This window comes from Oryzias latipes, chromosome 5 (genome assembly GCF_053564925.1).
Source record: "Oryzias latipes strain Hd-rR chromosome 5, Olatipes_Hd-rR_3.1".
Taxonomy (NCBI): Eukaryota; Metazoa; Chordata; class Actinopteri; order Beloniformes; family Adrianichthyidae; genus Oryzias; species Oryzias latipes.
The window spans coordinates 27,243,299-27,257,373 of record NC_136241.1 but is presented as its reverse complement, the minus strand read 5'-3'; the positions used below and the strand labels follow the sequence as shown (position 1 = coordinate 27,257,373).

The following is a 14,075-nucleotide window of genomic DNA, read 5'->3' as shown; positions in this document are numbered from 1 at the left end:
TTTTATTTTGAAAGGTTTCCTGTCTTGTTTCTTGAGTTTTACTTCCTTTGGTCCCTATCTGCCCTGATCGTGTTCACCTGTGTCTTGTCTGCCCTGTCTGTATATAAGTCTTGTCTCTGCCTTCCTCCTGTGTTGGTCCATTATCCCTGTCTGGTGTTCATGTCATGCCATGTTCCTCGTTTCTTGTCCCTCGCCACGCCACAGTGAGTTTTGTTTTGTTTTTGTCATCCTGCTCTGCAGCGCCTTTTGTTTGTTCACATTAAACCCCTTGCCCTTGAACCGTGTGCCTCCGCCTCTGCATTCTGGGTCCTACCGGCTCTCAAGCCACCCCCGCACATGACAAATTTTTGACTTTCTACTGCACTATTTATCCATAAATATGTTTTTGAATCTTAGAAAAGGGAAACAAAGAGCTTAGCTTTCATTTCATTTCATGGGTTTGCAGCTTCAACGTTCTCTTGATAGTGCCCTATAAGGCAATATCAGGAGATTTAAAATACTTAGAACGTAAAAACATTCCTACGAAGTTTTAGGAGGATCCGGCATTTTCTGTTTTGTCTGAGAAGCCTGAAGGGCTCTCATTGTCTGCCTCCACGCATTGCCTCCCTTCAAACACCTCCTTCTTGCAGTCTCACTGTATACAGATTATATGACAGGTACTCGTTACATAACCCTCTGCTGGCTAAAAATACACCTGGTTGCAGCCAAATAAATCAGGGATGCTTCCAGATAATGCTTGGTTAAAAAGCTGCATGGGTGTTCACTTGGCAGTGAACATGGTAGCTTTGACACGATCTACCTGCTGTCATGGGCCTTTCATCACTATCAAGCTGTTCAGACACCACATGTATAATCTAAGCCTGTCAGTCATGTCATCCTTTGTCTTTCGAACAAAGGCCAGTCATTTCCCCTCATGGTTTATTGAGACCCACCCATTGCCAAGTGAAGTCTTGAAGCATAGGATGATGTTTGACACTGAGAATCGACTACAGTCAGGACCATAAATATTTGGACAGAGACACATTCCTTCTAATTTAGTTTCTGTACATTACCACATTCAATTTGAACTAAAACAACTCAGATGCCATTGAAGTGCAGACTTTCAGCTTTTATTCCATGGGTTGAACAAAAAGATTGCATAAAAATATGAAAAACTAAAGCATTTTTTAAACGCAATCCCTTCATTTCATGGGCTTGTAAGTAATTGGGCAATTGACTTCCATGCTATTGCATGGGCAGGTGTGGGCAATTCCAATGTTATGTCATTATGAGTGAAGCAGATAAAAGGCCTGGAGTTGATTAGAGGACTCGTGCTTGCATTTTGAAGATTTTGCTGTGAACAGACAACATGCGATCAAAGGAGCTCTCCATGCAGGTGAAAGGAGCCATCATTAAGCAGAGAAAACAGAAAAATAACATGCGAGGAATTGCTACGGTATTAGGAGTGACAAAATCAACAGTGTGGTACATCCTGAGAAAGAAAGAAAGCACTGGTGAACTCAGCAACGCAAAAAGACCTCAACGTCCACGGAAGACAACAGTGGTGGATGATCACAGAATCATTTCCATGGTGAAGAGGAACCTGTTCACAACAGCCAACCAAGTGAACAATACTCTCCAGGAGGTAGGCGGATCAATATCCAAGTATACCATAAAAAGAAAACTCCATCAAAGTAGATACAGAGGGTACACTGCAAGATGCAAAGCACTCATAAGCCTCAAGAATAGGAAGGCTAGATTGGACTTTGCTAAAAAGCCTCTAAAAAGGCCAGTACAGTTCTGGAAAAACATTCTTTGGAAAGATGAAACCAAAATCAACCTCTACCAGAATGATGGCAAGAGAAAAGTATGGAGAAGGCGTGGAGAAGCTCATGATCCAAAGCACACTACATCATCAGTAAAACACTGTGGAGGCAGTGTGATGGTCTGGGAGTGCATGGCTGCTAGTGGCACTGGGACACTAGTGTTTATTGATGACGTGACACAGGACAGAAGCAGCCTAGTGAATTCTGAGGTGTTCAGAGACAGACTGTCTGCGCAGATACCCAGCATCTGGTGATGTCCATGAGTTCAAGACTTCAGGCTGTCATAGCCAACAAAGGGTTTTCAACCAAATATTAGTAATGACCATTTTGTTTTCAGTTATATATATATGGAATAAAAGCTGAATTCGGCACTTCAATGGCATCTGAGTTGTTTTATTTCAAATTCACTGTAGAAATGTACAGAAACTGAATTAGAAGGAATGTGTCTGTCCAAATATTTATGGTCCTGACTGTATATTATTAATAAGAGTTTAATAATTCTGTCCACCTAAATATTCATTGCATATAATAAGATAATAATAATAATGGATTGGATTTATCTGCGCTTTTCAAGTCACTCAAAGCGCTTACATTATGTCCATTATTCATTCACTCATTCATACTTGGTGATGGTAAGCTATGGTTGTAGCCACAGCTGCCCTGGGGCAGACTGACAGAGGCGTGGCTACCAGTTCGCGCCTACGGCCCCTCTGACCATCACCGGGACATTCATGCACATCCACACACCAGTGGAGCCACACTGGAGGCAAGGAGGGTGAAGTGTCTTGCCCAAGGACACAACGACAGTTGGCTGGGGGGAGCAGGGATCGAACCGCCGACCCTTCGATCATTGGACGTCGTGTTCATACGCCTGAGCCACTGCTGCCCTAAAGACCGCCCTAAGATCAATGGTTCAGTTTGTGGTCTCTGAGTACACATCTTTAAATATCGGTAAACCTGACAAAATGGTGGGGCCAGAATTGGTTTTCTGCTAATCGACTAGTGGGCAATACTTTTTTCCCTTTTTTACATAAGTGGAAAACAACTGATTATTAAAATGCAAGAAACCACAACCTGCAATTTATCAACACAATATTTTACAATGAATAAATGCAACGAAAAGAAAAAAACAAATTTTCCTGTAAAAAAATCTTTTTTAAAAACCGTTTGCATTTATTTTCTCTTACAAGTTATGACATATATTTAAAAAAAAGTACACTAATCAATGAGTGCCCTCTAAATCTGGTAAAACTAATAAAAAAAGGCTGTCTTATTAGCTGATGACTACATTTTGATCAATCAACTTAAACGCTTTACACAAAGAACGTATTAATGCCAAACTAGTTTTTTCAATGAAGTCAAAAGTAATTTTTTTGTCACTATCTTTTTATGTATAAAAAATGAAAGGGCTTATCTGGGATGGCATAAACAAGCAGAACAAGTTGGCTCAGTTGATATCAGTGCTCATGATTCAACAGTCAGAAGGAAACTTTTGGACAAAAACGGATCTATGGGAGAGTTGGAGAAAGACCACGGCTCAGCAAAAAGAACCAAAATTCATCTGACAAAAGAAATCTGGTCAATGCCCAAACCTTTGGACAAAGAGTTTTTGGATTGATTGACAAAAAATGACCCTTCTTGAATGTATGCATCCTGTTACATCTGTAGTCAATGTAACAAGGCACCCAACCTCCACAGAAAAACAAAAAAACTCCACAACATGATAACACTCAAGCATGGTGGTGGGATTGTGATGATCTGGGGCTGCTTTGCTGATTTAGCACCCAGGCAACTGAATTCTGCACTCTAGAAATAAATCCGTCCACCTCTGAATAATAAAAGAATTATCAATTTGTTGTTTATTTTTATTTTATTTGGAAAGGCCCTCCACTGTTTGTTTAAGTCTGTAAAGAAAAGGAACAAAAATCTTCAGAACTCCAGAAAAATGTATCGGCAGCCATCACAAACACACAAAACCTGTGTTTACCTATCAGGACATGCTGTTTCTTCCCCATAATTCTTAAGATATCATGCAAAAGCATTTGTGTTTACGCTGTGTATTTTTGTGTTATATTATGAGACTATGCTGACACACAGATGAGATTCTCTCTTCATTACGGTAGGACGGGGGACCTCTGATCAGAAGTTTGCAAATTTGATTCCCACCTTGCCCACCCATATGTCGAAGTGTAGACACTGAACCCCACCTTGCCTCTGATGGAAGGTTGGCACCAGTGTTTTTCAGCGGTTTTTGGCAACTGTGACTGCAGAGCGCAAGTATTTCCCATTTTCCTCATATTTAGATGTTAGCCTGCAGAAAAACAGCAGCGTGAGCTTTTGGAAAGACATGTTTCTCTTTAAACATAACCACCTCCAAGAAACCATCTATGACAGGGCCACACCACGACTAAGGGGGTTTTATTGTGCTGCAGCTGCTGATTCAACCTGGAAATTTAGCTCATACTCATAGCATGTTTAAGCTACAACATAACTAAAATTTTACAAGATGTTGTAACAATGTCTGCTTAGAAACAATTGAAAAAGGGTGTTCATCTGTATGGAGGTCACTGCAGTTGGGCGCCTCATAAAGTCGCCAATCTTCCGGTTAAAAGTATGACCTGAAATGACCTTCTAAGCTGCTGAAAGACTTCTGATGCTGGAAACCACATAAGGTTTATAAAGCTAATCTAACAACCTCCTTTATTTCAACTTTCTTTCTCTCTTTCTTCTGCACCACTGCGTAGAAGTTCAAACAAAAGGCGACCTCGCTGTTCGACCCCAGACAAAACAATTGAAAGTTTATGTGAACAATGTGTGTTTTCTCTTTGCTTTAGAACAATGGAGTCCTTTAAATGCTGTGACTTTTTACATCCCCACAAACATGGCCCTCACAGAAAGCCAAGAAAGAAGGAACAAATACAAAACCAAAAGAAAACTAGATCGATTTGTCTTAAATTAAGCTTTTGAAGTCATCTGCTTAACCTTAAAACCCAGAATTCCTTTTTTACAATGCAAATTTATACAATAAAATGATCAAACCTGAGTGAGCAGAGGTTAATGTGAAAAAGGGAACACGGGCAAATATAAAAAGGTTTATTAAACTTGTAACCTCGCAAAAATCACAGTTTCCTGATTCTAAATATATTTAAAAAAATCAAAACTAAAGGACATAAAACCAATTTTGAAAGACGGTTTTGGAGCATAATGCAAAATTCCAGCTTCAAAATGTTTTGATGTGCGCGTTCTCTTATCAGCCGCTCTGAGTGTCACTTTCACGCTGCATAGTCACTGCTGAAGCATTTTAATGTACCACATTTCCTGTTAAAGATTCAGGCTTGATGAAGCCTTCACACAACACAGCTTGCATGTGCACACAAGCAAACAAACACACCTAATTACCAGAAACGATACCTATGGTGAGGAAGACAAAAGAGAGTGTATACAGTGTGAGACAGAGACTTTAAACTTTAAGGACAAGTCCGGATATGAAGCCTATTCTTTTTTAACAGGTCAAAACAGACATTAGAGAACATTGTTTTTTAGTCTTGTTTAGGGCACGACGGGTCAAGATCCAAGTCTGCAGCTATGTTTTTTTCCTCTCACAGCTCTGCCACAAAGGTGAAACTTTCTAAACCACAGGCACGGGAGCCGATATCGCTCTGAAACTCACCTGAGAGGGTTCCTCCAAGGACATCTCACAATGCAACCTTTTAATCTACCCAAAACACATCAAGCCTCATGAAATGTAAGCTCTCCGGGTGGGCTGTTGGAGGCAGATCAAAGTCTGCTGCAACTGAGTAATTTAGCATCACATTTGAGAAAATCATTGATCTTTCCTGTCAACATCATCCATTACTAACAACCGTGGTTTGGCAGATCTTCACCAACTGAACTTTAAAGACCATCTCTGAGGAAAATGGTGTTTTTGGTGTTTTTAACATGTTCTTGTGGCATTTTCCTGATGATGAACATATGTAAAGAAAATGAAGCTTAAAATTGAATTTCTGAGTATTTCTATATTCAAATAGTTGTGAATCAGGAGAAGACAAAAAAAATGCAATTAAACAAGATTGTATTTGTTATATATGATATATTCTGATGCATCCACTTGTAGATGGCTAGATCCATAATACATTTTTGTTTTTCTCATCCAAGCTGGCATCACAACTGTACGACTGGATAGCTCCAATATTGCTCACCATGTTTTTGCACTGGTAATGTTGGAATGGGGGTGAGAGGGGCTGTAAGCTAGCAGGAGAGCATGTAAACAGAGAGCTCCCAGTAACAGGCAAAGGAAAGGGGGGTGGAGTTACTCTGCACCAATGACCCCGCCCACGACAACTCAGGCAAATTTTTAATGAACTACTGCTGCTCTGCAGAAACTATGTCCTATAAAACGAGAAAGGTTTAAAGTCTGCGGAGCTTAACGCTTCATAACTCCCCAAACCTGTTTGCCTTAAGTCTGAAACAGAAGATGAACGCATTACAGTGATCCCTTGCTATAACGCGGTTTGCTTTTCACGGTTTCGCTACTTCACGGATTTGCATCGTGCATTGTGTTCTGCATTCTGATTGGCTAAAAAGTCACTCCGCTTCTTCTCTACCTGTGCGTCAATAACCTTGCAGTTTAATATGTGCACGTACGTAGATCAGCTTGCCAAATTTTCATTACTACGTGCAAATTCTCTTGATGGTGGCATGTCGGTGTATAAGGATCTTTTTGCAAAGCAGAAAAAAGAGCGACAACAACTGCCTATCACTATGCTCTTCTCCCGAACAAACGCAGCTGCACCGCGGGCTTCAAAAGAAGAAAACACTGCAGAGCGGAGTCAGGATGCAGCGGCTCAGTCTGTAGAGCAGTGAAATACACCTGAGTCACTATTTGTCCCACTGTACTTTGTATTTTTTTCATATTCATTTTAAATTTTCTCCCGTTTAATCCAATACTCGGGTCGCGGTGGGCGGGGCTAATCTCCGCGATTTGAAGCCTTCTGTTCACATTCATTAAAATTATTATTTGGCAGTACAGTACAGAGTTATTTGTTGAAAACAAGGTTTCTAAAGTACTTTTATTTGTGAAACAAATGGTTGAGCCTGTAAATTGGTTTGTTCTTTCTTTTCAATGTATAATACAGTATTTAATTGTATAATAATAGTTTAAAAAAATAAAGGTTTCTACTTCACGGATTTTGCCTATCACGGGGTCTTTTTGGAACGTAACCCCTGCGAAAAACAAGGGTTTACTGTACTTGTTGAAGACATATGACTGGTTATGACATTTAAAACTCAAATTGATCCTATCCTAAATCCCCTAATATGAACTGAGAGGTTACCGGTAACCTGTCATAGAGCTCTGCTTTCAGTTATTTTTTAATAAGACTGATGTCATGCTTCAGCTTGAAGATGCCTTTACCTTATTTATCTGATCTGAACTTGGTTATCTTAACTAAGCAGACCAACCTACCGGGAAACTCCATTCTAACAACATGCCAACTTTAACAGATGTGTGCTGTGGGCGCTTTCATTGTCTACTCAAATGCATAGCGCTTAGGTCACGGAGTGTCTTTAATATAGGGTAGATCTGGATTGTCCAATAATCGCACTGCTGCTGAACTGCACCAGGGTCACCAGACAGGGAACAAAGCTCATTTCAGTCACTCATTTTAGGTGTAAACACTTCATTTTTGGAGGTGATCTAATCTCCTTTAGTCTGTTTGCTCTTGAAAGCAAACCAAACAAGGATGTGAAAACGTTCTTATCACCTGCCCGTTTGAACCAAGTTGACTAGAAGATCGTAGCGTGAAAGTGTCCATAGACCGCGTGTAAGAAAACACAGAAAAAAATGACACTGATAGATATCTCTTGATTTCAGTGGAAAATAGGCACGAGTGCAATTTTACGGGTTTTATAGCCTTCGAAACGCGTCAACAATGTGTAATCTCTCATGGATCCGCACTGCTGAGAGTACTAACGGCTTTCTTTGGAATTATCTCTGAAGGTTCTGGATCACTTACTATTTTCTTGGTTTTTGCTCCAGTTTTAGGATTGACAACATTCCTGCAGTGGTCAAAATAAACAGCTTACTGAACACAAATGTATTTATGCTTTTGATAAGAAAAAAACCCCAAACATATTACTGTACTTCTACCACTGACCTCAGAAGCTAATGTTTGTGCATTACAATTCCATTTCCTGTGCTGTAAGAGGCCCATTTCTTGTGTTAACCACAAAAAGGCTAAAAACACTCAGTCAGCCTTGGAAAAAAAGAAAGCTTTTCCAAAGCTTCAAAAAGTTCAGAAAGACAAAAACTGTATTCAGATGTAGACTGACCTCCACGGACACCCTCCAGTGGGTAGAAGAAGGCCACAAGGATGTTCATAAGCACTGCCAGGTTGAAGGAGATGCTGCTCCAGAAGGACATGTTTCTGGAACACCAGTACAAGATGGGCTGGGCTGGAGAACAAAGTAGTTAAGGCAATTAACAAAACTGTTGTGAAACTCAGCAATATCCAATCATCAGAAAACTGAACAACTCATGAAATACAATATGAGTAACGCAAGTTTCATTTTATGACAAAAATTTAAAACCACAAGTTAAGTTAAGATGTGCTATGAAGTTGTTTTTTGTCTTTATGCCAGTCATGTGGGAGAAAAATATTTTGGATTTTGTGAGATTTGTGTTGGGATGAAACACATCACCAAAAGAAATCTGAACAGGTTAATCTTTATTTGTAAAACAATAACAACAAATCTCCTGGTTAGGCTTAAATAGCAACTTCAAGCATAAGATCCATAAAAATCGGACAGAGAGTTTTGAACTTCCAGCTTTTTAAAAAGAGTAAAATGCACGTGTTTTTTAAACAGTAAAAACGAAATCCATTGACACGCATCTTGCACAAACTAAGGTCAGGGGATCAGTTCCGTGGTTGAGTCTAATTTAAACCCTGTTCATCAGAAAAGAGGAACTGCGGGTGGGGACTTTTTACAAAAAAAAAGTCACAATGTTGACGTCAAGTGGTGAGCACCAGCACAACATTACACTCTTCTGCTGTGTTGATTCATCTATTTATGAAACGGGAGGTTTTCTGGGCAACGCATACAAACAACATCCCTTCAGGCTTTTGCACGGACAACTCATGACACGCTTGTCAAAAATGCATTAGGAAAGCTGTCAAAGAAGAGTTTAAGGGTCAACGAGGACAGGCCAAGACCTGAAAGACCAAATTTGTGTTTTACATCCTTCAGGACATATAGTGATAGCTTATTTTGTGTTACCATAAAGTTAAACTGGTTGCCTGCTTTGATTTCCTTGCAAACCTTCAGAACATTTTAGGGAAAAGATGACTAATAATGCAAGACAGTCAAAGTAGGCTAACCTGTAAATCAAGTTAAAATGCTGGTTTAGAGAAATCTAATTACTCAGGTGATGTCTTAGAGTTATGCTTAGCAGGAAATATTTATACTTAAGATGAAAAGAGTGGAACCTGACTCTCTTCTTGATGCGTAACAAAAGGTACCTGTAAACTCCAAAGTAAACACAGTGTTTGTGAATGAGCCTTGGCTTTAGTAATCATCTACTTTGTCACCCTCACATGACTGACATCATTCTCTCCCGGGTGAAAAATTGCACTTTCTGTATGTCACAAATTCTCCAACCCTTACATCATCTTTTAACTTAACGTTCTGTAATCATTGTTGTTAGACACTTAAACACTGATACTTTTTAGAGGTAAAATACACTTATAAATGGTTTACATGAGGCTCCCTCTGTCATCCCTCCAGGTTTAAAAAGGAGCATGTACAGTTTGTGATCCAGCCCCAGAGCAAAAAAAAAAAGAACTTTTATATGATTATGGAAATAAGACATTTTGGTTTCATATTGTACAATCTTCCACTACATTTCCAGTTTCCCCTCTCCTTCCCAAATCTGACCTCTTAAACATATATGAAAACTCCATTAAAATTTGATTTCCTTTGACCTATGAAGTCAACATGCTATATACATTATTTTCCTGTACAACTCCAAGACCTGTACAACCTGGTATGCACACATGACAAGATCAAATGGCATTACGAAAACCATCTTGCAAAGCACAGTACCAAGAGGAATGCAGAAGAAGAGGTGGAAAGACAATCTCAAGGAATGGACAGGATTGTCTTTCTCTCCGACTCACAGAAAGAAGTCCATGACCATTGAGAATGGCAGGAAATATTCAAGAAATCATCGACGATGCCTCTACAACCCAGATCGATACAATACAACCTCAAGAACTGAAGATTTCAGACTCTGGGATGGCAAACATAACAGCAGATGTGGTCAGGTTATTTAGCCCCCGTCACCAGGAGTGTCAGACTCCAGGCCTTGATGGCCGGCATTCTGCTGTTTTTTCAGAAACTTGGCCCAACTTGCTACCACTTACCTGGATCAGGTATGTTTTGCCAATGAGATTGGCAGGTTATTGGAAGTAAATGTAAGCCACCATTTTTTTCAAACTCAACATTGGTGTTAAAGGTTACAAAAGATTGCCGAAACCAAAAAACAAAAATTCAGTCTCAGACCCTCATGGCTTCTTATATTTTTTCTGACTGTTTAAAACAACACTAAGAACAATTGGAGACAAAAATAATACATGATTCAGAAAACCACAAAGACTTGTTCACTATCAAGAGAATAACTCTCATTAAAAAGCACAACAGCAAGACTTAAAACTTGTGTGAGAAAATATTTTTTGGAGGTATCTTTGTGAGTTTGTTGCCACCAGTCCCAACCAAGTGACATGAAGGTACAACCTACAATTTAAGATCTAAACACCAAATATTTGGCTTTGGGTTTTATAGAAACAAGTTTAGACCTTCACATCCTTTAGAGTATAAGAGTTCAGACCAGCAAGTAGAGAGTGAGAGGAATACTTTGGGAAGGGTTGCTAAGTCATAAGTTTAAAAAAAAGTACCAGACAATAATCACTATGATAGCAAGATCATTATTGGTTCTAATGCATGACAAAACCAAAGGTGCATGGAACCTGGAGGGATGTCTGAGGAACAACTCTAAACAAGACAAAAAACTACAAAAAGAGAAGAGAAAAAGAACGCACAGGGAACAGTATTTGTGTTACCGGTAGCCTCTTGAGTACCGCGCAGCTTCTTCTGCCAATTCATCTCATTGAAAAGGTCCTCAGAGCGCAGGAAGAAGTCATTGATCTTGCTGCCTTGCTCATCTCGCTCGGTGGTGTAGTAGACCCGCAGCTTGGATTCTTGGGTGAGGAACTCGCAGATGTTGGGCACGGGAAAGACGATCTGCTCCATGGTGCGATCGAGTCGTACGATCTGAGCACCGTCACGACAGGAAAAACCACAACATACTCCGTTATTGTTTCATTAGACAAAGTTTCACCCATTGCCTATAATGGTGTGGGTAAATGGGACAGAGTCCTACGTGCACCAGTAACAGACTTGTTGAAGAAAACTAAACAAACAACTTCATGAGGTTGTGAACAATCTGCATTCTTTCTTGTTTCTTGTTTAAACACAGGAATACATGCAAATATGCTAAAGGTGTGGGTCGCAATATTTTTGGACAAAAAGGGATGTGAAAAATGATAACAATCCAACACAACAATAGAATTTCTACACTGCTAAGCAGTCACCTCAATAACAGATTTCTTCCTCTGTGAAAAAGCTTCTTATGCATTCTAGCAATAGCAGCTGTATCCGTGAGGCTAAATTTAACAAGATCATGACAAGAGGATATGAGAGAAGGACAGACTTTTATTCAAATTAAAGTCCCACTATTGGTCCAAACAATAGAGTTTAGTTAAATTTGGCCCCGTCCCCTCAGGGAGCGGTGAGCTGCAGTTCTTGCATTCAGAAAACCACTGAGGTAGTTTAACCCTCCAATCCACAAATGTAATGCAGGAACGCAGTGGTACAACCCGACTGTAGATTTAATCCCACAAACTTTCAGCCTTGAGGAAAATCTTCTGCCACTGGACCATTACCCTCAATGCTGTGAAACAACTGCTATGTTTATGGTGCAGAAGATGAACATTTTTAAGTGATCATCTACACCTAAGGCTGATTGATGTCTGATTTTTTTAATCCAAGAATTAGTGAATAGAATGTGGTGTTCTTACTATAAAGAACTACGATTAAAAGAAAACAACATACATCAGATAACAGGAGCTTCCAGAAAGACTGGCAATCTGTAGTTGTATTACGCAAAATTAATAGGAACTACAAAAGACTGAAATTAAATCCAATGTAAAACGATGGCTAAGACAGCTGGTTAAGACAAAGCTGTGCAGGTATTAAAACCAAACAGATGTGGATTCAACAATGATCTTAAGCTTGATGGATTGGATGCTAAGAAAAAAAAAACATTTTTAGAACCTTTCCAGAGACAGTATAAAACTTAGAACAGAAGATTAAAAAACTAAAATATTATGAATTAAAAAATCCAAAAAAATATGAGAAAGACAAAATAATATAGAATACAAAAAAAAGAAAAAAGAAAAAGAAAGAGCTATTTTAATAATTTGAATACAAAAAATTGTATACCATAAATGAATGTACCAAGTAAAATAGTAAAAAAACAACATAGACAAAATAAAAAAGACAAAAAGAACAAGAAGAAAAACCGCAAGATCAAAATCTAGAAACAAAAGTCCAGGTCAAACCAGCTCATAGGCAGCAGGAAAGATTTGATGTCGTCTGTACATATCTTGTTTGAACTTTTAGTTAAAAAAAAGAAAAAAAATATTTACATTTGTCTGAAATAAGTGTGCAAAGTGTGTAGTGAGGGGTTTTACAGCCCTAAAACATCTACAATGATCGTAAAAACTTAAAGACCACTGTAATTGTGATTATGTGCTACGGTCAATAGGTATACTTTGACCAATTTAAATAACCTAGTTTGGAACAAGATGATTTTTTGGCTCTGTTTTAGTGTTTGGTGGGATCAGGGCTTTAACATACAAGTCAAAATAAACATCTGACCTCAATCTGAGCTGTGTGTTTGGCGTAAAACTCCAAAGCTTCATCACCCTCTCCATACGTCCCTCCTGGCTTCAACATAGCCTGTAGTTCCTTGTTGTGTCGAGCTAACTGCAAACAAACCAACCAGAAACAGAAATGACTACGACATCTCAAGCTTTACAGAGATTCTATGTACATTGCAAGCTCTGCATTCAAATCTGAATAGCATACATTCACCAGTGAGGCGTCAATATCTAGAGTGAAACCTAATCTTACTTCTTCCAGATCTTCATGGTCATCTGTTCCTCATTAGTCTCATTAAATCAGACAAGACTTAAAATAGTAAAAGTAACAGTTAAGATGTTTTGGTCTATGCAGCAGGACCTGTCAATCAAAGTGCTTTCTCTCCAAGCTCACCTGATGAGCCAAGATGTAGATATTATGACCAACGTTGCGAGGAGAAGCAGAATGCTCCTCCTCTCCATCCTCGCCCTCCTGTGGCTCCTCCACCTCGATCTCGCCCTGCATGTAAGCCTTTTTGATCACCTCCACCTGAAGAAACGTGCAGACCGTCACAAATTCATTCACCTAACACCATGTGAGGATGCTAAGGACATCAGACGAACCAGCTCTTTAGGCCTCATGTTGTACAGTATCCTCTCAGCATTCTCGCTGTCGTGACGACTCTCCATGATGGCAAGAAGAAGCTTGGAGGCATTGTTCTATGAAAAAATGATGCTTGTTTTCATTATACAGTACATCTATCTGTATTTGTTGTATTTTTAACCTCACTTTACTCTTGGATTTATTCTGTTGAACTGAGATTTGGTTAGATTTCATCTTCTAATTTCTTTAATTAAGACTAAGTTAGTAATTTCTATAATTTGATCAGTTTGAATCTTTATGATGAGCTCCTGAGCTCCACAGTAAAACTAGCTTAATTTTGGTCATAAACACCATTAAACCACATGTTATGAAGACTAACAGAACATGGACACATAACACTTACTTTGAGCTCCAGCACAAGATCCATTCTCTTTTTACCAAGGGGGTTGATGTCATTGAGGATGAGAGCAATGATGATGTCAATGCCATTGCATTCATGTGTGGCAATGCAGTTCTAAGAAACACAAGAAGGCAAATAATGTTACATTCAAATGTACAGAAAAAGTCCATGTAAATTCAAAACATGGCTTATTAAGCGGGTTGGTGTTAATTAAGATTTAGATATAATCAAGTTGAAACACATCTCAGAGGTCAAATGGGCAGAAATGAAGAGAATTAATTGAAATTGTT

The 14,075-nt window shown here is 39.1% G+C and overlaps 1 protein-coding gene across 13 annotated transcripts in view; it reads right to left on the bottom strand.

The window, feature by feature from the left end:
* Nucleotides 1-14,075, bottom strand: part of LOC101155104 (inositol 1,4,5-trisphosphate-gated calcium channel ITPR1) — a 109,261-nt gene that overhangs the window by 22,123 nt on the left and 73,063 nt on the right. For all 13 annotated transcript variants that reach the window (XM_020703415.3, XM_078948070.1, XM_078948072.1 and 10 more), the window contains 6 exons: nucleotides 13,789-13,899; nucleotides 13,406-13,501; nucleotides 13,197-13,331; nucleotides 12,801-12,908; nucleotides 10,901-11,132; nucleotides 8,136-8,258 (listed from right to left, as the gene is read on the bottom strand). In XM_020703415.3, coding sequence (XP_020559074.1) covers nucleotides 8,136-8,258; nucleotides 10,901-11,132; nucleotides 12,801-12,908; nucleotides 13,197-13,331; nucleotides 13,406-13,501; nucleotides 13,789-13,899 — 805 coding nt within the window. The remainder of the gene's footprint in view (nucleotides 1-8,135; nucleotides 8,259-10,900; nucleotides 11,133-12,800; nucleotides 12,909-13,196; nucleotides 13,332-13,405; nucleotides 13,502-13,788; nucleotides 13,900-14,075) is intronic.